Source organism: Sphaeramia orbicularis, chromosome 14 (assembly GCF_902148855.1).
Source record: "Sphaeramia orbicularis chromosome 14, fSphaOr1.1, whole genome shotgun sequence".
Lineage (NCBI taxonomy): Eukaryota > Metazoa > Chordata > Actinopteri > Kurtiformes > Apogonidae > Sphaeramia > Sphaeramia orbicularis.
The window spans coordinates 6,485,452-6,509,176 of record NC_043970.1 but is presented as its reverse complement, the minus strand read 5'-3'; the positions used below and the strand labels follow the sequence as shown (position 1 = coordinate 6,509,176).

The window sequence follows — 23,725 nt, the reverse complement described above, 5'->3', positions numbered from 1 at the left end:
AGAATATTTGGTACAATTAGAAAGCCTAACAAGGTTTTTTTTTTTTTTTTTTTTTTTTTTTTTTTTTTTTTAACAAATATTCAATTCAATATTCAACCGATTTTGGAGCAGCAATAAATACTTTCTTCCTTTAAGCAAAAGTGCATTTTGTGCAAAACAAATACAGTGCCTAACAAAGTTTGTTAAACAAATAACTTAATACTCAAGAGTTGGAATCAGAAATAAAATATTTTTCCTAAATCAAAAGTGCATGACATCACTAACAACCTGTGTACTACTAAATTAGTCGTTGACTAATTTTGTTGTCAACTATTTGTCAACAACCCTACTACTTTAGTGATATAATTTTTGTAGACAAATTTTAACTCTTTTAAATCTTCAGAATTGTGTTGTAGTTGACTGCAGTTGAAGTGTAGTTGAAGCTTATAAAAAGCCTGCGCTGCTGTAAAACCCTTTTATTTTCATCTTAACATCCAGATGAAATCCAATTTGTTTATCATTGACCTGTTAACAGAATTATGTTTAGGAACTGAAGCTGTTATAATGCTCCGTTCTGAACCACCAGACTCTCACAGGGTCAATGATTTTTTTGTCTCATAAAGCTACTGCCTTGATCAGTTAATTTGTTTCTTGTTTTGAGTCTTAAATAAGCAGAATAAGCAGTGTCACTTCAACACAGACTGGAGGACTTGCTCTTGTTGTTGGGGAACTCTAGTAGCGTTAAGAGGCTTCAGGACATTAGCTCCCCATGACAAAGGTTGTAATGAGAAATAACTGTCAGGACTCCATTGTTTCTAGAGCTCTACTCCATGGTTTGTCAAAGATGCAAAAGAGCTTGAAATGCTATCTCATCATTTGAATTTATAACAGCCTGTCCTATTTTTTCATTTCTTAGTTTGCACATCCTTCATTCCTATACTCCTCTCTAGCATCTTAAGCCCTACAACCTCAAATGAAAGCAGAAGAGAGCAGAGGGAAGGCAATGCAACAAGCATTTAATTATAATTAATTATAATTATTATATAATTATATTCTCCTGTTTTACTGTACAGTCTCCTTGAGTGCCAAGAAAGGTGCCTATAAATAAAGTGTATTATTATTATTATTATTATTATTATTATTATTATTATTATTATTAACAACAACAACAACAACAATAATAATAATCATAATAATAATAATAAGAGACCTGAGTTCCTCGGTAAAGACAAAACTGAGGAATCTGGGTGTCATCTTTGACCAGGACATGTCTTTAGAATTCTACTCCAAACACCTAGTCAAAAACTGTTTCTTCCACCTACGCAACATCTCCAAACTCAGATCTATGGTGTCCACAAACGAGCTCGAGATGATCGTTCACGCTTTCGTATCTTCTCGCTTAGACTACTGCAACAGCCTGTTTACATGCTTAAACAAGAAGGAGCTGGCCCGTCTACAGTTTGTCCAGAACTCTGCTGCCAGGCTCCTGACCCGCACAAACAGGAGAACCCACATCACTCCCATCCTTAAATCTCTCCACTGGCTCCCTGTTCTATATCGTCTTCATTTCAAAATTCTTGTGCTAACTTTCCGGGCTCTACATGGCCAGGCCCCTGCATACATTGCTTCCCTGATCCAGCCCTACAGCTCGACTCGTAGCTTGAGGTCTTCAGGACAGCACCTGCTGATGGTTCCACGGACCTGTTTTAGCACACGCGGTGACAGGTCTTTTAAAGCTGTGGCACCACATCTATGGAATGACCTGCCTCTACACCTACGGTCCATGGACTCTGTAGAGAGCTTTAAGAAACACCTCAAAACCCTCCTGTTCAAAAAGGCTTTTTAGTCTCCCACCTGACCCAGGACCACCACAGACTGATTACACTCTATGTATTCATCATAACGTACTCCATGTGTCATCCCCCCCCCCCCGTCTCTCTATATCTCTATCGCTCTCTCTTTTCTCCTCCTTTACTCTCTCTCTCTCTTTAACCCCAACTGGTCAAGGCAGACAGCCCTCCTTCAGGAGTCTGGGTCTGCTCGAGGTTTCTGCCCGTTAAAGGGAAGTTTTTCCTCGCCACTGTCACCAATCACAAGTGTTTGCTCCTGAAGGATTCTGTTGGGTCTCTGTAAACTTAATTTGATTCTGATTTGAATTGATAAAGCACTTTGTGACTCTGTCTGTGAAAAGTGCTCTATAAATAAAATTTACTTTACTTACTTAATAATAATAATAATAAAACATCATATTGCTAAGAAGAACCACTTAAGTTTTGAGGTGGTTTGTGGAATATGCCATCCTCTGGTCTTTTTTTGTTAAACCCAGTTTAACTCACAAGTTTGACCGCTGTGTGGATCATTGTAAATATAACCTCTGAATAAGGAAATCTATAACCTCTACTTAAGGAAATCTTAAAATTTTAGATCCTTGCTCCTGCGGTGGTATCTATTATCCAGATGCATATCGCACCTCTTTTATACAGTTAAGGATAAACTTGTACAGTTAAACAGCAAAGATTTTTTAAGCACTGCTTTTTCAAACATCCCAGTTTTTTTGGATCCTTACATTATTATTTATTTATTTTTTTTACCTTGTACCCCTCAGCCAACTCTGGCCAGAGGAATATTGTAATCGTTTTGTCGCCTGTCTGTCTGTCCGTCTGTCGGTCTGTCTTTCCATTCAATGGCATAGCTGCATTATCTGAAGAATGCATTGAGATATCTGCACTAACTTAATATGGTGGATGCATCTTTGCATGGAGCAGAAACCAACTGAATATAGGTCACCTTGACCTACTTTTTCAAGGTCAAATGGCGACATGTCTTTTCAGTGATGTAATTACTATATTTGGCTGAGGGGTATCAAAGTGCGCTGCTCGTTATGTTTTTAATTTTACACAGAAACAAAACTATTTCAGAAAATCCTAAAACTAACAAGGGTCAAAATTATTAGTCCTCTCAACACCTGACCTTTTTATGGAGCCATAGCACAAACCACTGTTGTGCACTGATGGGCTTTATCATTGTAATACTCAGAGTTTGTCAAGTCAAGAAAGTGATCTTCCAATTCATACACAGTATAAAAACTTCAGTAAGGGTTTTGAACTGTCACTTGAGAAAGCATCGTGCTAAAAGCGAAAGAAATTGTTGATGCTCACAAAGCAGGAGAAGGATATACAAACTTATCCCAGCATTTCCAATTGCCAACAACTAGAATGAAAAGTATCATCAGGAAATTCAAAGAGAGCCACTCAGTCCAGAACAATTGGGTAGAGGTAGGAAGAGAAAGGTCCAATCTCAATTCTCATTTTCACCCCTACCCCTTGGCCCTTGCACTTGGCACTACCCCTTGAAATGGAGATGCAAGGGGAAGGGGTTGAAATATTCTCCTATGAAATGAGACAATCCCTCAAGACCTGTTACGTCATCAGCAGTCATCAATGGCACTATAAACAGATGCAAGAACTTTGTTAGCGAAAGAATTCCCCACGCTGTCAGCAGCTATACCTGTCTCTGTTGCATGGGCTTTGGGCTAACGTGAACAGCCTACATGAACAGGCACACATCAATCTTTTGCTGCATTTGTCATAAACAAATGGTCTATAATACTTTGAAATGGCATTAAACAGATGATCAAATGATTAAGTTGTTTACAAAGAAAATACTTACATTTGTGTGTTTCTTAACACTGCTGCACTTTTTTGCTGTTTGCCTCCATCTTGTCTCCAACAGAATTATGGGAAATTTCTCATACCCCTCCATTTGAAGTGTGGTCCTGAAAAATCTCAATTTCAAGGGCCAAACAGCCCTCCGCTTAGCACACCCTCCCCAGAGTGAAACACAGTGGTGGAGGTAAAGTAAGCAGTCAGCAGCAAAAACTGGGTTCAGATTATTACTTTGTCTTCCAACACAATAATGACCCAGAACATTTGTCACTACTTTAGAAGAACTTTTTCCAGATGACCAAAGTGAACATTATTGACTGTCCTTCACAAAGCATTGATATGAATCACACTGGAAATCTGTGAAGGAATGGAAGACCATGGTCCATGCCAGACAGCCATCAAATCTGGAGGAGCTTTAGCGATTCCTCAGCAGATGTGTCAGATATTTGCTGAAAACTATAACAAATGACTGTAGGCTGTTATCTAGCCAAAAGGGTGCACAATTATCCATTATTAATTTTGACCATAGTAGGTTTAGTTTTTTGTACAGTTTTGTTTTTGTGTGCAAAGTGAAACGATGTAAGCATTCAAAATAAAACTAGGATGTTTGAAAAAAGCTGTATTTAAAAAAAGATTTTGACTGTGTGTCATAGGTGCAGATTTTAAACAGCCAGCTCTCTCACCACTCCAGCCTTGCCATTTCTCTTCTGAAGATATATTTTATAAACTGAATTATTTTACAACATTATGGCATAAACTGACTTGGTGTATTTTTTTGCTGACTTTACATTTTCACCAGGGAGAATTCCATATTTCGTCTGAGGAAATGGATTGTTGCGCGACTCTCATCACTTATTGACAACCATCAGGTGAAGAAGCCAGAAGGGCTGATCATGGGCGTGGCCAGGTGAGTGTTGCCAGTTATGGAACAGTAGCTGTTGAGTGTTCAGTCAGCTTTGCTCATGTTTTGTCTTTTTCAGGTTCATCTTTTTCCATGGTTTCTTCATCACTAAGAAGGCATGTGCAGATATTCCAGAGAGTGCAGGGATTCTGTCAGCACCTTTAGATGACAGAACCAGAGTGGTCCTTGTCAATTCATTTTTTGGGTGAGTGCTGCAAACCTCTCAGCTATCCTGTATTATCATGTTGGCAAAGGCAGAAATCCCAGTGGGGGACATGTCCCCCCAGTAATAAGGTTGTACCCCCCCCCCCCCCCAAAAAAAAAAAAAAAACAAAAACAAAAAAAAAACAAGAAAATAATTTTAAATAATTTATCAAGATCCAATGAAGGCATGATACAAGTGGTTCTATATATAATAAAAGTGAAACTAAGTTTTGGAAATTACAACCCTGCCCCCCCCCTCCTCACAGTGGTACAGTTCACAAGTTTCTCTTCAACTTGCAGCGTGCATAGCAGGTCCATTGTTTTTATATTTAGAAAGTCAGGCGCAGGCATGGTCAATCGCCAGTCCAACAGAGATATAAATCCACGAGTGAATGACAGTAAGTTTATCACACCAACTGTTCAAGAAGCACATGCTTGTAATAGAAACAGCAACATTTGTCCTGCTTTTTCCTAATTTCACCGCATTTTATCAGTATCCCAGTTAAGCTAGTAGCTATTGATTATTGACAAGCTTATGTGGGTCTTCAGAAATAACACACCATAAACATCACTTGATCACTCAGACTGCTGTTTATTAGTGATGATATGAGCCGCCTGGCTTACTAGTAGCTCAACTTACTAGTAGCTCAACCTACAAGGCAGTAGGTGGATGCAGTTAAATGTCATGCCCAGGACGGATCTAGGATAAAGATAATATTTTTTACTTTCAGTATCATTATTTAAAACATCTGAACAACACTGAAAGGCAAGTTTCAAAGGAGTGTTAGAGAGAATGCCAGACAGCATAGTAAAAAGATACAGCATTTTTTTCCTTGTCACCCCAGGAATAAGTCTTTGAGATTTTACTGTTTACTGTCCCCCCCAACTATAAACTGGGATTTTTTCCTTTACATTTGAGCTGCAGAGGTGGCAGCTCACTTTCAGTTCAGTTCATATTACTGAATCATCCAGATTAAGTGCTGCTGCTGTGTTGGGGATATTATGGAGCAGATGGTGGAAGAGGAGGGTACAAACCTATGGTAGTGGAATAGTTGTATGAAGATGGAGCTATTGCTGAAGTTGAGGAAGAGGCTGTACTGTCTGTGGTAGTGTCAAACCTGAAGAAAAAGTAGTTGCGTTCATTAAGACTGTCTACATATCCCAATATTACCTGGCTGTTTTTTTTATATTTATATCGTAATCCATGGTGGTCTTGTCCACATTTCTCTGATGTTGTTCTGCAGCTTCCTCTCTACTTTGTTTTTGTCATCCTTCTTTGCTTGCTTCAGCCTCCTCTTCAGCTCATGTTGCACTTACTTGAATCTTTTACGTCATGGGAAAGAGCATCAGAAAGCTAAAAATAACCAATAGAACCCCTATTTCCTCAAAAGGAACAATGCAACATGTTAGGTAATTTTGGAAAACTACAGAAACATTAGTAATTAATATTAAAACCAGTAGCTGAACACCATCATGAGGACCTTCTGCCATCAGTCGTGGCTGCAGATCTTCATTCTCTTTGTCCATATCCTAAGTGCTGATCCAAACCCTCGGTTATGTTTCATAACCGGAATACTTGTGTGCAAGTCAACACAGTAAATTTCTGTACTGTTCTCTTCTGTTTCCAGCAATACATTCCAAACACATGCTTTTGAAATGCTCCCTTAGAGGCTCAGTAGCTTAGTAGGTGTCCATTTCTTGATGTTCTGAGTAGTTGGAAGCTGCCTAAGTACACAGGGTTTATAAGAAGGTCTCCAGAAGAAAACCGGGTTGTGATCTGATCTGCCTAGTAGTGGTAGAGTGGCAGCACAGTAAGCCTCCTTGACTTTGGCTAACAGCAGATCAAGAGTGTTATTAATTATTACTTATTACTCTGTCTCTGGTAGGACAGTTGACAAACTGTGTGAATCCAGTCAGGTGAGAAGAGAGAATGGCATGATTGAAATCCCCAGATTTGTGATAAATTGGTCCGTGTTTGTTGCAGCCATCTGATTTCCGTCACAGATAAAGGATTGATTAGCAAAATATGAAGTATGAAGATGTGGAAATACCTCATAAAATCCTTATTCTTTATCAAGAAAATTCATGAAGATCCTGTTAAGCAGATGCAACATACACTCAGACTCTAAAGCAGGGGTGGCCAACCCTGGTCCTGGAGAGCCACTATCCTGCATGTTTTAGATGTATCCCTCTTCCAATACACTTGACTCAAATGATAAGCCTATCATCAAGCTCTGCAGAAGCCTGATAACGACCGTCAGGTGTGCTGGAAGACGGTCAATAAAATCAGAATATTGATCTAGAGACATCTTACACAAAACAAGTCTGAACTACAAAACTTCTTTAGTTTCATGGGTCTAGTGGGAAAACTCTGGGAAAATAATGTCTTCCGGGTCATTAAATAAAGACCTATTTATGGTAAAGTGGGAATGGAAGGAACAACTTTTTTTTCCAATTCCAATTTTCCATTTTTTGATTTTATGACAAACAACAGGATACAAGTCCCATTCTGTTTTTCCTTTACCAATTTTAAAACAAAAAACGAAATACGAGTTGTTTTCTGTTTTTCATAAATGAATTTCAAATTGGAAATTGGATGGCCGCAACCTACATGGACCGAATGCATCAAGATGCTGTTTTCTTATCTTGGTAATAGTCTCATGAATAACATCACATGCCATGGAAGCCACTGTTCTTGGTTGAATTTAAACAATATTGGTAATGATGGGTGAGAATTCGATTTCTTTAACAGTAATAAGACATGGTTATATACATCCAGTTGTTGAAATACCAAATAAGTCATCCATACTCCTTGTCTGCTGAAATCTTGGTGAAGCTGTGGATATACACTGAGATGTCTAGAGGGTTGTTATTCAACCAGTTTTCAGTAAGACACATCAGGGTGGACTCATGATAGATCCTCTGGTTTAGCAGTAGTGCCTCTAACTTATCCATCTTGTTGTGCAATGAGTAAACATTTCCCATGGGAGGCTTGTATCTCTATCTCTTAGTCTTTAACTCATCACCAGCTCTGCAAACATGATGAGGCTTCTTGAGTTCAGCTGATGAACTCCCTTTGTTTTAAGCTTCAGCTCCAGTATGTCCTCCTATGAGTAAGATGTTTTTGTCGTAGACTTGTCCATCATGAGTCTGATAATTCACAGGCAAAATTAAAAATAAAAAAATAACACTAAAAGACAATTATAATAAAAATTTAAAGTATTTGACAGAGCTGAAGGATTTTACTGGCACTTCTTCATTTATTCATCCTCCAGCATCATTGAAACTAGAAGGTGGTGGTGATTGACTGTATCCATCCATATCATGCAGACTGCTGATGTCCCTGCACCACCTACCTCTCCTCGATGATTCTGCTGACAAGGTGGCCGCTAACCATAAGCGGCCGTCGGGTGTGACAGCCGATGGAACCATGTGGATCTACCACCTGGTCCAGTATGCCAAAGTCCTGTTGAGTTGGTCCAAATGTGTGGAGAGTCGGCAGCCGTTGAGCGCTGAGCAGAGACAAGCTTGGGACACGTAAGACAATATGACTGCAGGACTCCACTTGAACATTACTGAATTAATGTCAATTGAATGATTACACTGAAAATAAATAAATTGATTATTTATTTACCTACCTATCTACCTACTTACCTTTATTTAAACAGGAAAATCCCATTGAGATTAAGAACCCATTTTATAAGGAAGTCATGGCTAAGATAGGCAGCAGCATAAACAAACACAGTTACAAAGTTGCACAAAAAACACAAATTACTGACACATTTAAAAATAATTCTGTAATAATTCTCAGTCCCACTGCAAAAAAACCAAAACAAAACACTTTATTCTGAGGCTGGGGAGCTGTTAAGGGGGGCATAAACATGACAACAGAGAGTACAACAGAGGCACAGAAGCCGGGTTGGCCATTCAAAGCATGTTAAGTTTCACTTTATGTTCTCATTAGTAACAGAGCGCATGCACGCACGCACACGCGCACACACACACATGCACACACACACACACACACACACACACACACACACACACACACAGGTCTCCTTCACTGTATTGAAAATGTACCGAACCGAAATCTTTCTGTACCATTACACCCCTATTGATTCATACAGTTGTTGTACACTGCAGGATCCAATAGCGCTGTTGTGTTTAGTCACATAAAAATATGTTTAATGTTGTTGTGGTGCCTTCTTGCAGGATGCTTGAATCAGTGGAAAGCCTGAAAAGGAAAATGAAGAAAGGGCAGACAGCAGAGAACAGTGCTTTTCAGCAACTCTTCTTATTGGTTGGCATGCACTTCTTCAAGGTACACAACTCTACACCAGCACAAGCTACCATACATGAGTCATTTTCATTATCTCAACTTTAAAGGATTATGGTTTTTTTTCTATCTATAATGTTTGGAAAATGGAAAAATTAAAGAATAAATTGTTTGATTTTTTTTTCTTCTTTTTTTTGCAAATGATGAATTGCAGCAGTAAGCAATAGCAGATATTGTGTTAAGATTTCACTATTCTGTTTATAATTACCACTGTAAATGCACAAGTATTTTGTTAAAGGGGGGCAAAAAATATAAGATCGTTCTTCTTTCTGCTCCTTTTCATTCATGTGGTCAATTTCCTAACATGTAAAAGCAGATTTTCTTTTAAACTTATGAATGAAATAAACTAAATGATTGGTCTGAAGTGAACATTGAAGAAACCAAACAGTTAATTTTGGGTTTCAAGTATAGTCAGAATATGACAGATAATTACCAGAAAGTGAAATATTTTACGAATTTAGATGTAGTCTGTTCTTAACATCTAAATTAGTAAGTTAGTTAAAATATATACCATTTAAAATGAAGTACAACAACAAAATATTGAAATAATTTTTACTGTCTTATGTATACAAAATAAACTTAAAGCACCAAACATAAATGGATATTATTATAATGCTAAGTATTACTATATAAAAATTGTAGGGCAGTAATTCTTAGTATCTGTTGTTTCTTATTATAGCCCCCCCCCCCCCCCCCCCCGCAGAGGGCGGGTGTATATAGATATACTAGGAATTCCGTCTGTCCTTCCAGTTGTCTGACCGTCCAAGATTTTGGGCCATCCTATTTCTCTGACACTATTCACCCAACACTTCAAATTTGACACACATGTTCTTTACCACTAGGAGAGGCGCAGTGCACAGTTTGATGCTGAAATTTAATTTTTTTTATTTTTTATTTTTTTTTTTCTTACAAATTTTGGAAAAGTTTTTGAAAAGATTTAAAGTTAAAGGAGTGATTTTTTTTTTAATGGAATTATGCATTTTAAAACATTTCCCTGCGGCCTACATAAACTGTAAATGCTCTGCTTGGATCTGAATTCTTCATTAATTAAACTCCACAGGCCCATCTTCAACCCTGTTTCTGAGTAATGACACCAGAAAGGCCGTTTTGAGCACTGGCACTTTAAATGCACATCAGCCACTTCACGCCCCACCCCCTCCAGGTTATTGGCCGTGCTGCTCTGTCCTGTTCAAGCAACAACTGAACATTCTAGGTAATCAGCTTGAAGTTTGGACATATTTTTAGTATGGACTACAACCACTGCTGCTGACAAACAATTATGGCGTACTCAGAGAAATGTTCGTTGGAAGTCTTGACCTAATCTGCAAATGTCATGACGTAACTAATTATAGACGTAACAAATTAAGCAGGAATTAAAATGGGTTGTAGAAATCCACTTGTTTTTTGCCAAAATTAATATAAAGATAGCTTTGCAGCACCTGGGGGGGTTCAAATTCAAACTTTATGAACCGATAGGGTCCAAATACACAAATAAATGTACAAAAGACTAATAAAAAAGTGGGTTTAGGAAAATATGACCACTTTAAGATGCAAAATGAATCCATGGGTAGGCAGGGTATTGGTGAGCGGGAGGTGCAAAGTGTTGTGCCACTATGCCGGGGTATTAGTAAGCTCTGCTTCCTTTTTCACTTGTTGCAGTTTTAATTTTGTTATTAACAGATGTGTGCCAGGACAGATCAAATGCTGACATTGAACTGTGAACATTGTGAACATTGCTGTATGTGTGCAGGCTCCTGAAGAGCTTCTGGATGTGCTGAAGGACCTGCAGAGCTGTGTGGACAGAGCACAGGAGAAAAAGTCAAAGAAGCAGAAGAAGCAGCGAGGTGAAGCAGCATAGTGAAACATGATACTGCTTCCATCAGCAAAGACAGAAAGAACACAAAGCTAGTATAGCTGCAAAGCATTGATGCCTATGCTGTTACCATGAAGATGGGCCAGTGGTATCTGGAATAAAAAAGTCCAATGTGGTGACTTTCCAACAACACTATGGATAGGATGTTTCTAAAGTTCTGATGCAAGAAGCAACTAGAAAAGCACTCGGAGAGCGCAAACCTCCGCCAAGGCAGATCAGTCGTCCCCCCCCCCCCCCCCAATCACCACCAAAATTTACTCATTTGTTCCTTGTACCAGTATCAACATTTCCTGAAATTTTCATCCAAATCTGTCCATAATTTTTTGAGTTATCTTGCTAACAAACAAACAAACACACAAAGCAAAGTGATCACAATACCTCCTGGTGGATGTAAATATTGAGTGTAGTCGAAGAAATTTTTTTCAGCATCATCCAGAAAAGTAATATGAACCCAGAGGTTGATGAAGATAAACTGATGATGATAAACTTTATTTTGAACATGTGTAGGAATAAAATATGAAGGTGAAGAAAAGATAAAGAGAAATTACAAATTGAAACGCAACACTCCAGAACATTGAAGTTAACCAAAAGTTAACCAAAAAGGAAAACAAAATGTCATACAGTGTACAACTATTTCATTGTGGCTCTTTAACAACACTTCATGTCCAAAACAGAGTAGGAAGAAGCCGAACTAATATTGTCCCACCCCAAATTTATATTACTTGGCTTATCAGCTAATGCATGCAGTCCATAACAAAGAATAGGTCCGTTATAAAATTATTGAAAAAGAGAACAAATTATAACATACAATCAGTAACCATTACTGTTATACTGGTTCAGAATTAGATGTACAATATGAAAGTCGATCTGACATTGTCATTAGTTTTAGAATATTCTGTTGCCTAAGGTAAGTAATAAATGTCCAAATTTGATGTTTGATGTTCTCTAAATGTGGGAAAATCATTCCTGTTTTCAGCCACAGGACAGGAGAAAGAGCCTGATTGGGTGGAAGTGATGGTGGATATCCTGTTGTCCCTGCTCTCCCAGCCGAGCCGACACATGAGACAGGTCTGCAAGACGGTCTTCTCTTCCATATGCCCTTATGTGACTGCTGATGCACTCACTGCCATTTTAGATGTAAGTCTTGTAAATCACATGAATATCATTGATTACTCGAACTGCCGTTTGTGTGTCATACTGTAACGATGGGTCTGCTGGGCTCTATGTAGGTTCTTGACCCAGAAAAGAGTGAGGAAGACAGTGCTGTGGTTGTCACTGAAGACAATGACACCAAGAAGAAGATGCCAAAAGGGGATGACGAAGAAGAGGATGTGCAGATGGAGGTCAGAGCATCTTTTTTCCTCATACTGGCCCATGTTCACCAACATGTTTTAACTGTCACTGCAGTTTTGTCATATGAGAAACTGATGGTATATATTTCACATTCCCATCTGTATCCAGATTGATCAAACAGATAATGACTCTGTTGAGGAGGAGGAGGTTGATGATGACGACAATGACGATGATGACGATGATGATGCTGACGACTCCATGGAAGAAGATGAAGAAGAGGAGGAGGGCGAGGTTGACCAGAACTTCCGTTTGGAATTGATGAAGGTTTTGCAACAGCAAAATGCTTTGGTGGGTGTTGCTAGAGGTTTCAAATGCTGTGCACTCAATTACACCTGCATCCCTAGATAGTTGTCAGTGTGGAGCATCATTTTGAAAGGCAGAATAAGTTGAATGACGAATCTTACAGGAATGAAATGCAGGAGGCACTGTAAGGTAACAATAGGCTACAGAGACCCTCCAACCCATCCACTAGGTCACATCATATCAGTGTTCTGCTGTTAATACAGCAGTTTATGATTAATTAGCTTAAAGTGAAGCACTGTTTTAGATACTGTCCAGCAGCATGTAAATGAAAACATAGCCTACTTATTTAAAATACTAGCTTAGTTTTAACCCTTAAAGACACACAACTTTTGTCACAACTTCCAAATGATTTTATTGTCTTTCCCAAGTGATTTATCACCATTTATTATAATATCATCCTCTGCATTTGGCATTTTTCAGTGAAAATCAGGTATTTTCCTGTATTTAATTTACTGATCATGTAGATGTTTGTAAAAGCTCACAGAAAATTCAAGGTTAATTTCGTTAGACGAGATGAAATATGTTTGTCAATGACCCTTTTTCCCATGACGAAGACGAGACAATGACGAGACTGCCAAGATGTTCTAAAAACACTAAGACTGTGTTAATGTGCCTTATCGTTGACAAATAAAAACGAGACAAAAATGTTTTGCATAAAATAAAAACTAAATAAAAACTCCCTCCTCATTTTCGTCTACACAAGAGGAAACGCAACATCCCCTCTGTCCATACGAAGACAGTATCGGTTTCCTGCGTGGGCTGAGTGTCTTTAGAGAGAGAGGGAGAGAGAGGGAAGTGTAATTGGGAGCTTATGGCCTTACTCGGAACTGGATCCGAGGTCTGGGGAGCTGTGCCTGGCTCTGAGCTGCCGGCTAGGTCTGTTTCTGCTTCGAAACCACCGGCCAGCCGGTTCTGTATCTGGCTTTGCCCAGCTGTGAGCCGCCAACCGGGTCTGATGATAACTGCTCACAACTGTTTTGTTTCTAGGTGTTTATGTTTTCACTTTAAAAACCCTTAATTCAAAGACACTTTTTTTTTCTAGACCTCCATCTTGTAGTGGATTTTTCTTAACTATGGGCCAATTGTAGTTTTGTGATACATTATTTCTGTTCAGAACAAAATTGCATTTGTTCTACTGTAATCTCAAGCACAGAACCAAACCCAACATGTCGATGGGTTGTATTTTAGGTGTACAGTAGTTCTATCCTTTAAAGTTTTTATATTTCAACCTGTGTCTGTTCAGCTATAAGAGTCTGTAGCTGTAAGAGTTGTATTATTTAACAACAGTTTTTTTTTTTGGTTGGAGATTCTAAATAAAATTTTGTCAGAACAGATCCATCATTTGGAAATGTGTATTGAATCAACAAACCAGACACTTTAAGCAAAGTTGCATTGGAGATTCATTCATTCAATTAATTAATTCAAGATGTTTGCAATGTATGACATTTAATAAATATTTTAGCCGTGAAACACAAATCAACTGGAAGGATAAACAAAAATTATCCCTGAAATAAAATATAAAGACCAAAATGTTTTGACTTAAACTAGACTAAAATACCTTGAGTTCTTGTTTGACTAAAACTAGACTAAAATGTTAAGCCTTTTAGTCAACTAAAACATGACTAACAAAAAATTATATGTGAATGACTAAATATGACGGAGACTAATAAGGAACTTTGACACAAGACTAAGATTAAATTGAAAAATGGGTGACAAAATTAACAGGAAATGTGACTCCTTCAACAAAATATATACTTTACTCAACATAAAACAAGCATCTACAACCCACTGTCATTTATCAAACTACAAGGATTTTACTGGTGAATCAATGTTGTCCTGGAGAACCACTATCCTGCATGTTTTAGATGTTTCCCTCTTCTGCAGAGCTTGATGATAGGCTTATCATTTGAAACAGGTGTGTTGGAAGAGGGATACATCTAAAAAATGCAGGATAGTGACTCTCCAGGACCAGGGTTGGCCACCCCTGTTGTAGAAGATGACAGTGTTTCCACAGTCACTACGGAGCTTCTGAATGTCCAAATGGGTCATATCTGATGGCCATGAAAAGATGACAAACTGCATTTTATACCAATTGTTTACATTTATTGATAAAATTAGTGGATCAACAGGTGTTAAACATTTTAGATCAGTAAATGCTTTTGGTTGGGGCTGGATGTTTGGGTCTTTATGGGTTAAATGTACACAACATTCTATACAGTACCTAGCAAAAGTATTCACCCCCTTGGATGTTTTACCCTTTTACTGCTTTCATAAATAAATCACCTCAGTGGTGTGGATGTCTCAAGTGATTAAGGTATAAAACACCTTTGTCTGGAGGGTCTAGAGACTGGTTGATCAGTGTTCCTGGCTACCATTCAACCATGAAGACAGAAGAACACTCCAAGCAACTCAGGGAAAGGGTTAGTGAAAAGTACAAGTCGGGATGGATATAAAAAATGTCCAAGGTATTGAACATCCCCTGGAGTTCAGTGAAATCAATCTTCAAGAAATGGAAGGAATATGGCACGGGTGAATCTGCCTAGATCAGGCCGTCCTCGTAAACTGAAAGACCATGCAAGTAAGAGACTAGTGAAAGAAGCCACCAAGACTCCTATGACTACTCTGAAGGAGTTACAAGTGTCAGCTGCTGAAATGGGAGAGACTGTACATATAGCAACTGCTGCATGGGTTCTTCACCGGTAACCAGGAATACTGATCAACCAGTCTGTGGACCCTCCAGCCACAGGTGTTTTATATCTCAATCACTTGAGACATCCAAACCACTAAGGTGATCCTCATTTCACTAATTGTGAGACTATTGGCACCGACTGGATGGACCTCTATTGAATTAGACCATTACATTTAAAATGGGATGAATAATTATGCAAACAATTATTTTTCTTTATAAATTTTTGTTTCATTTACATTACTTTGTAGAAATATGTTTTCACTGTGACATTAAAGAGTTTTTTCCAATAAGTTTTTGTGTGGAAAAAAGCCAAATTTTATTGACCATAATTGATTCATGAAAGCAGTAAAAAGGGTAAAATGTCCAAGAGGGTGAAGACTTATGATAGGCACTGTGTAACTGAATACTGAATTTTCCTTGTGTGACTGCACATACATGTACAGAGATTTTTTTTTCATTGTTGTGTCTACAGTCCCTATATGGAAAATACCCTCTTATATCACAACCCATTTATCTTTTGCAGACCTGTTATTAACCCTGTGTACTTAAGCAGCTTCCAAGTGCAAGATGATGTCTAAAATTCTATACATACATGCTAATTAGTAGGCTTAATTAATATGTGAACAATTATATGTGAAATGCATACTACTTCTGAGTACATTTTAGTATGCAGGCTGTGGGCACTTCACCAACATAAATATCCTATACTGCAATAAAGGCGTGGTAACATTGGATACTGCACTGGTTGAACAAAGCCCAGGATATTTTGCATTTGTAATTGCAGTTATTTGTCACTAAGATCTTATATTGATGATGGGAGACTCAGGCCACTTCTTCAGTACATCCCAAAGATTCTCAGTGAGGCTAAGGTCTGGGCTTTGTGTAAATATCGTCACACTCCCTGAACCACTCTTTGACATATTGAGGCCAATAATTCCTGGCATTGTCCAGTCTTTATGTTCCCCAGCAAATTGGTGGTTGTTGAACCCATCAGGGCTGGAGCAGTTTGAAAGCAGACAGTAGTTTGGTGGACACATTACTGCAGTTTTAATGGTCAGAGCTTATCAAGCAGGAGCTTTGGTAGACATTGTAAAACCTAAAGATGTTCAACTTCATTCCACTTCACAGTAAATGGAATAGAAGACTGAAATTGTAAAACCAGAAGAGATGGTTAATTTAGCTATTTTCTTCAGTCAGGTTCGGAGGAGTTTCGCGTTTTCTTGCATTCAGACTGCAGCTAGAATGGCTGAGGTGTGATATTTAGAACCATACAGTAAATTGTACTTTTTCCAGTATTTGCTCTTTTCCAATAGGGCTGTGACCAAAAAGTTTCATTACAATATTCTAGTCCTATCATCATCAGTCAAGTGTCATCCTGACTATGGTGATAGTGGTGAGGATGCTATCACTTCAGCTTAGTTAAAAAATATAGTTATGAACAGATCACAGGGAAATTCTACTAAACTGTGGAAAGACTGGTAAACTGTAATTCCTTTCTTTGTTCGGTTCCAATTGTGTTGTTTAAAGCAATTCCAAAAATGCTTTAATTTCAGAGGCTGCCAGATGTCAACACAGTGAAGTAATTCTTTCTATTTGTACAAACAAAACACCCCAAAAAATTGATTTTGTACAGCCTGCACTTTATTGATACTGTCCTTTTGTTCCCTTTAGGCCACAGAGGAGAATGGCAGTGATGATGATGAAGAGCTGGATGATGAAGCCATGATGAAGCTGGATCAGAGTCTGTCAGCTCTGTTCTCAGAGCAGAAAAAGAAGACACAAGCCAAGAGGGATGAAAAGAGCAAAATTCAGAAAGAGAGGACGCTACTCAGAGAGTTTAAGATCAAGGTAGCACATCCTCACTCAGTGGTCTTCAAACGGAATGGTCCTACAGTTTTGAAGAAACATTTTGGCTCAATGACTAACTTTATGAAGAAGACAGTTAGCATATATGTGCCACAGAAGTAGCTCCACAGTGTGGTGAGGCTAGTTTAGAATAAATTGAAACAAACTGTTGGTTTTCATCCACCCAAAATATATCATCCATCCCCTTGTTTTGTCTTTCCACATTTCAGGTATTGGACCTAGTGGAGGTATTTGTGACAAGGCAGGCTGGCAGTCCTCTGGTTCTGAGTTTGGTGGAACCTCTGCTCACCCTCATTGACAAAGGGATGAGCTCTGACAGCAACCAGCAAGAGCAGGACTTCCTGCGCAGAGCTGCAGATATCTTCAGGTTTGTTTGTGTCTCCTCACCTAGCCTCACTAGTTTGGACTGACTTTTGTTAGACATTGTTTGGCAAACTGATTTTTTCCATCACATTTTGAACATCTTTTGCCATATGCAGGGCACTGTCAAGGCTGATGTCTACCACCACATCGTTTGCAGCAGCCTGTTGCATCATCTTTGTTTTTCTTTTGTGAAACATGACTTTTCACTAGTTTTTTGGCATGCCGTTGTGCTAGCTCGCTGGCATGGCACAGTCTCTGCCTCCTCTAGAGTTAGTTTAGCATCTCTCAACAGCCTCTCTCTCATCCTTTCATCATGGATTCCATAAACTATTTTATCACAGACCATAGAATCTTTCAGATCTCCAAAATCACAAGATTGTGCCTTAAGCTTTAAGTCAGTCACAAAGGAATCAAATGTTTCGTCCGACTGTTGCATTCTTGAGCAGAAACATGTACCTTTTGTACACAGTGTTCTTCTGTGGCGCGCAATATGCACGAAACTTTTCAGTCACGTCTTCATACTTCTCATTGTCAGCAGCCTCCGCAAACTCGAATGTGTTAAAGACTTCGATAGCTTGGGGACCCACTACTGTAAACAGCAATGCAATCTTCCTGGTGTCAAATTTATCGTCCAGTCCCATGGTGGACATGTACAACACAAACTGTTGCTTAAAAGACCACCAGTTGCTATCCATATTTCCCAACAGTTTCAGTCCCTCTGGTGGCCTCAAAGTCTCCATCTTGAGTAACATAGTTCCTTTACAAGCTGGTTTACTCCTGGTACCAAGTGTTGTTCATTTCTTAATGATGAGACGCTGTTTTTTGAACAATGAGCTTGCACTCAACCTTTATTCTCCTAGCCAACAACTTCATCTCTCCAATATCCTGGATATTCTCTTTGTACTCCACCCACTATTAACATTGTCAACCTTCATCTTAAGTATGTAGTTCCCTCTGCTGGTCACATTTGGTACCACAGTTGATACATGCATATCAATACACAGTCTTCAACACATTTATATCCAACTTACTAACAACTTAACATGGAACTAAGGGCACTTTCACACAGTGTTCACATGTTTGATCCCAAAGTCCGCTTAATTTTGTCAGTGTAAATGCAAACGTTCCGTGCTCCAGTACCGTACCAGAGTCCAGTTGAGAAGGTAGTCCTGGGTATGGACTGCATGGACTCCAGCACGGTACGTTGCCTTTTGAAAGCGATCTGTGCCTGAGACCGGAAGTGATATAATCGCCACTCCAAAAACGGAAGTGACTTAATCACCACGAGGCCTTAGATGGTGTTCCTGTTGTCTCCTAAAAAAGCCTCAGATCTACGCAGCACGGGCTCGCCTTACCGACTGAACCACTCTGTGATTTATCAGGGGCAACAAAGGTCACTCCTCTTCATTTTGCCTCAAACAGGCAAACTGATAGAAAAGTATTGCCTGTCAACAGAACACTTGCTCGGTTGATGATGTAAGAGTTTGTCTTCTTCTGACTTCTGCATTTGAGGGATAGCGACAGAATTCCTTCCACACCGCCACCTACTGTTTTGGTTCTATAACACCCACTCGTACTTGGGCACGGGCCGCGGCACGTACTTGTTAATGCGACATCTGCGTGAGCGTATCCAAGTACGGTGTCATGTGCATCACAGTAATCGTCTGTGTGAAACACAACAGCAGAACTAACGTTATGTAAATGAAGGAAACGAAGCCTCTATTCAAGGAAATTGTAATTAAATAATTGTTTTAATCAGTTTGAGATGATTAATTGATTAATGGTTTCAGCTTTATTCCGCTTGATCCAAAGTCAGAATGAAAGTCTGAAAGAACTGAGCTCATCTGGTATCACAAAGCGTGATATGGGATATTAATTACTCGATTGTATTTTGCAGTAGACTTGTGTGAAAGCATCAAGCATTAATTTTAATGTGTTACCTTCAGTTATTCAAGTATTAACTTAAGTAACTAACCTGTGTGTCAGGAACCAGCTATGCAGATCTAAGGTGTACTGTAAGACTGCTGCCAACAGACAGGGGGAGCTCCACGACCTGCTGGAAAAACTGCTGACCAAATCCCAGAAGATGTCTGACTCCTCAGTGTGCCTCTACTACTTCAGGTGATACTAACAAATACAAGATTGGATACCTCTTCTTACAGTAGACCAGGGGTGTCCGATATATTGCCTGCAGGCCAAAACCAGCCTGCCACAGGGTCCAATCCCACTCATGGGAGGAATTTATGAAATGCAAAAATTATATTGAAGATATTAATTATTAAAGGCGTTAAGTCATTTTAGTTCAGGTGTCAGATACAGCCCAATTTGATCTCAAGTGGGTCAGACCAGTAAACCTATAGAAAATGAAAACTCCAAATTTGTCTGTTTTCATGTAAAAAATAAAATTATATTAAAATGTTACATTTATAAACTATCCTTTAATAAAAAAAAATATGAAAAACCTGAACAAATATGAGCAACTTGAAATGTTTTAAGAGAAGTGCAATTTTAACAATATTACGCCTGTTACTAAATGTTTTGTGCCACTGTGATCTGTAAGTTATAATGCACATTTATAATTGAAAAAACTGAGTTAAAATTGCACTTACTTTTCTTAAGAAATTTCGGGTTGCTCATGTTATTCACATTTCTTCAAAGGGTAGTTTGTAGATATAATCATTTTCAAAATTCAGTTTTACTTTTTCACTCTAAAACATGGACAAAAGTGTGGAGTTGACAATATTTATAGGTGGTTATGCTATTATTTTACTGGTCTGGCCCATTTGAGGTCAGATTGGGTTGAATGTGGTCCCTGAACTAATACAAGTTTGATAGCCCTGCAGTAAACTGTAGATATCAAATAAGTGAGATGATTAGTGGCTGTATGGGCAGGTGTGGATGTATGTAACAGGAGTTCAGAGACAAATGTAAGACTGAATTTATCATCATTATCTTTTTGCTGAACCGTAGGTTAGTGGGAGTTTATTTAAACTGGTTTTACCACCTAAGGAAGGTGTGTATGCTGGTTTTAGAAGAGCTTTTTACAGAGCTCCTGAGAAGAAGTGAAGCTGTCAAGCCTCTTAAACCTGCCCAATTAGAGGTGTTAATTTTTTTTCATCATGCCGAGTTGTGTGATTGAGTTAACTGTGCTTTATTATCAGATGATTTCAAAACAGGAAATATAGGGTGTTTAGCCATTTTCACTTATTTTAGGAGTAAACACATGTATAATAAACACATTTTTATATTTTTGTTAATTTATGTTAGCACCAGTATTGATGTGTTCAGTTAAGTTCAGTTCTACGTGCAGCTCCAAAGCTATGTTTTAGGGTTTAGTATCACTCTATTTCCTCAGTAAGCATACAGTAGCACTTAAAAAAAGGATGTGAGACTGAGGTTAAAACGATAAGCTAGATTTAATCCATATTTTAGCTTTCTTGTTCAGGCTCATAGAAGTGACTGTTTTGGAAACAGTGAAATATTTGTGCCCCATGAATGTCCTGAGTATTACATTACATTGACTTTGATGATTCTGTCTTTATTGCTGTTTTTGACCAGTGCCTCACTATATCTGGTGAAAGTCTTGCGAGGAATCCCCCCTACTGAGGCCAAAGAAGAGCACACATCAGCTGACGTATGTAGTGCTACAGCACATCACCTACATTAATGCTCATGTACATTTTGGGATGTCTTAAAGCTGTTCCAGACCAAATTCACAAATTTAGAATGGAATCGAATCAAATCAAATAGAATAGAATCGGCTTTAAAATCATTGCAAAAGTAGAACTGTATAATGCTAATGAATTTTTGTTTTATGTTCTGTAAAGTGCCCAGAATAAAGGCAAAAGCAATTGTAAAAGCAGCTGAGAATAAAACAAAATATAAAAGTAATATAACTAATCAAATCTGTCAAGTACACACACAGGCACTAGGGGTGTAATGGTACAGAGAAATTTCGGTTTGGTACGATGGTCTTCGGTTTGATGCATTTTTGATACATTTTCAGTACAGTTAAAAAAACTTAACAGATAACCAATCTTCACAAAACAATGCTAGCACACCACTCTTGTTTTGTCGAGTTGTCTCTCTCCTATGACATAACCGAGAGGGAATCTGAAATGCTCCCAAATCAGAGATCTAAAGCGGGGTACGCACATAAGGATTTTCTAAATCTGAAGAGATTTTTTTTGTGTTACAGCAAGGGAGTAGGTTTGATTTTGACATTGGTGGGGACACAGAAGTGCTCCAAGGCAGCACTCTTTAAAGTTGATGTTTTTTTGCATTTGCAATCATACTTTCATGTCATGTAAAGCTGATCAACCAAGCAAACAATCAAAGTCAGAAAAAAAATTCAGTAATTGACATGTTTAGAATGCATATCTGAATATCTAAAGACAATACAAGAATTTAATGCATTCTACAATGTTATTCTCATGACTAACATATCCATCATTATTCAACCTCACCTGTGAATTTCCAACCTCTCCTCCTCTATCTCCTTTAGCTTCTCCTCCTCTACCTCCTCCAGCCTCTCCTCCTCTACCTCCTCCCTCCTCTCTACTGTCTGTCACCTGACATAAATATGTTGGTACATGACATATGAACAGATAAGGGACACAATGATCATAGAATTTGATGGTACAGCCTGAGTAAAAAAGGCTTTTACTTTCAATTATTACATGTGATTTATTCCCCAAAAATATGGATAAAATCACATCTAGAATCACATTTAGAGTCTGAGGTTTTATTGTATTTTCCCCACTAATTTTCTTCATTTCTTTTTTAAACAGTTGCTCTCTTCCATAGAAATACATGAAAATAAGTAAAATAATATTTTAAAAGTATATGGGTCAAATCACCAGATTTTAGAGAAAGTTCCCAACTCACCATCTTAGATTTGCTTCAGATTTTTTTTATTTTGATGCCCTTGTAACTAATAACAACTGTTCAAAATTTGAGGCCAATATCTCCACCAGGTATTATGCAGAAGGTGTTTGAGTGATAATTTAGGAGCATTTCAATATAGAAAGAAAACAATTTTTAAAAAAAAATTTGTTTGTGAATAGTATTGTAAATGTTTCAGTGTAGTGTCTATTATACAGAGATCTATGCCAACCTTGGGCAAGCAGAAAGAGTAGTTTTAGATGAGTGAAAGAGTAGTTCATGCTGGGGCATACGTAGACATATGTAGCTGTTTCCATAATATCTTATGATAAAGCATGTAAGAAAGTTATATGTTCAGCTGACTCAAGTCAGATGTACTAAGTCTACAAAAATAAATTTATGTAATTGACTTTTGGGAGATTCATTTTTGAATCATTTATCATATCTACAAATGTACTACATTTATGTAGTTGAGAGTCAAGAGAATTTGAATTAACAATACACATACAGGGTGGGGAAGCAAAATTTACAATATTTTGAGGCAGGGATTGAAAGACAGTGTATGACCAATTAGTTTATTGAAAGCCATGAGAATTTATTTGCCACAAGAAAATTTACATAGTAGAAAATGTTTTTATTCTATGTGTCCTCCTTCTTTCTCAATAACTGCCTTCACACGCTTCCTGAAACTTGCGCAAGTGTTCCTCAAATATTCGGGTGACAACTTCTCCCATTCTTCTTTAATAGTATCTTCCAGACATTCTTGTAATAGTTTTGCTCATAGTCATTCTCTTCTTTACATTATAAACAGTCTTTATGGACACTCCAACTATTTTTGAAATCTCCTTTGGTGTGACGAGTGCATTCAGCAAATCACACACTCTTTGACGTTTGCTTTCCTGATTACTCATATGAGCAAAAGTTTCTGAAAAGGTATGGATAATAGTGTTAGGTATGATTATGACATCAATATATGTTTGGTTTCAAAACAATTGACATAGGGCCTGCTGAGAAAAAACAACTAAATGTTCATTGTAAATTTTGCTTCCCCACCCTGTAGTATGTAATTTAACATTGTGAATGACATTTCTGCATGTCATAAAGCTTCTATATTCAACAGCTTGAATAAAATAGTTTTCTTCACAGCACCAACTTCATAATTGGTATATATATCAATTAGACCTAGTTCTTTTCACTGATATAATTTTTTTTGTGGTAGACCTTGTCAGACATTTGCTATAAGCAGTCAAAATACAGACTCAACACGTTTTTTTTTCCATTTTTAGGGGCATGTATATGAGAGAATATA

At 38.1% G+C, this 23,725-nt stretch overlaps 1 protein-coding gene across 1 annotated transcript in view; it reads left to right on the top strand.

Moving 5' to 3' along the window:
* The window catches only part of mybbp1a (MYB binding protein (P160) 1a), a 77,438-nt gene that overhangs the window by 32,884 nt on the left and 20,829 nt on the right, over window positions 1-23,725 (top strand). The window contains exons 10-21 of the mRNA XM_030153224.1: window positions 4,444-4,551; window positions 4,625-4,750; window positions 8,080-8,286; window positions 8,962-9,070; window positions 10,836-10,929; window positions 11,935-12,095; window positions 12,188-12,301; window positions 12,420-12,599; window positions 16,975-17,151; window positions 17,379-17,536; window positions 19,519-19,653; window positions 21,091-21,166. Coding sequence (XP_030009084.1) covers window positions 4,444-4,551; window positions 4,625-4,750; window positions 8,080-8,286; window positions 8,962-9,070; window positions 10,836-10,929; window positions 11,935-12,095; window positions 12,188-12,301; window positions 12,420-12,599; window positions 16,975-17,151; window positions 17,379-17,536; window positions 19,519-19,653; window positions 21,091-21,166 — 1,645 coding nt within the window. The remainder of the gene's footprint in view (window positions 1-4,443; window positions 4,552-4,624; window positions 4,751-8,079; window positions 8,287-8,961; window positions 9,071-10,835; window positions 10,930-11,934; window positions 12,096-12,187; window positions 12,302-12,419; window positions 12,600-16,974; window positions 17,152-17,378; window positions 17,537-19,518; window positions 19,654-21,090; window positions 21,167-23,725) is intronic.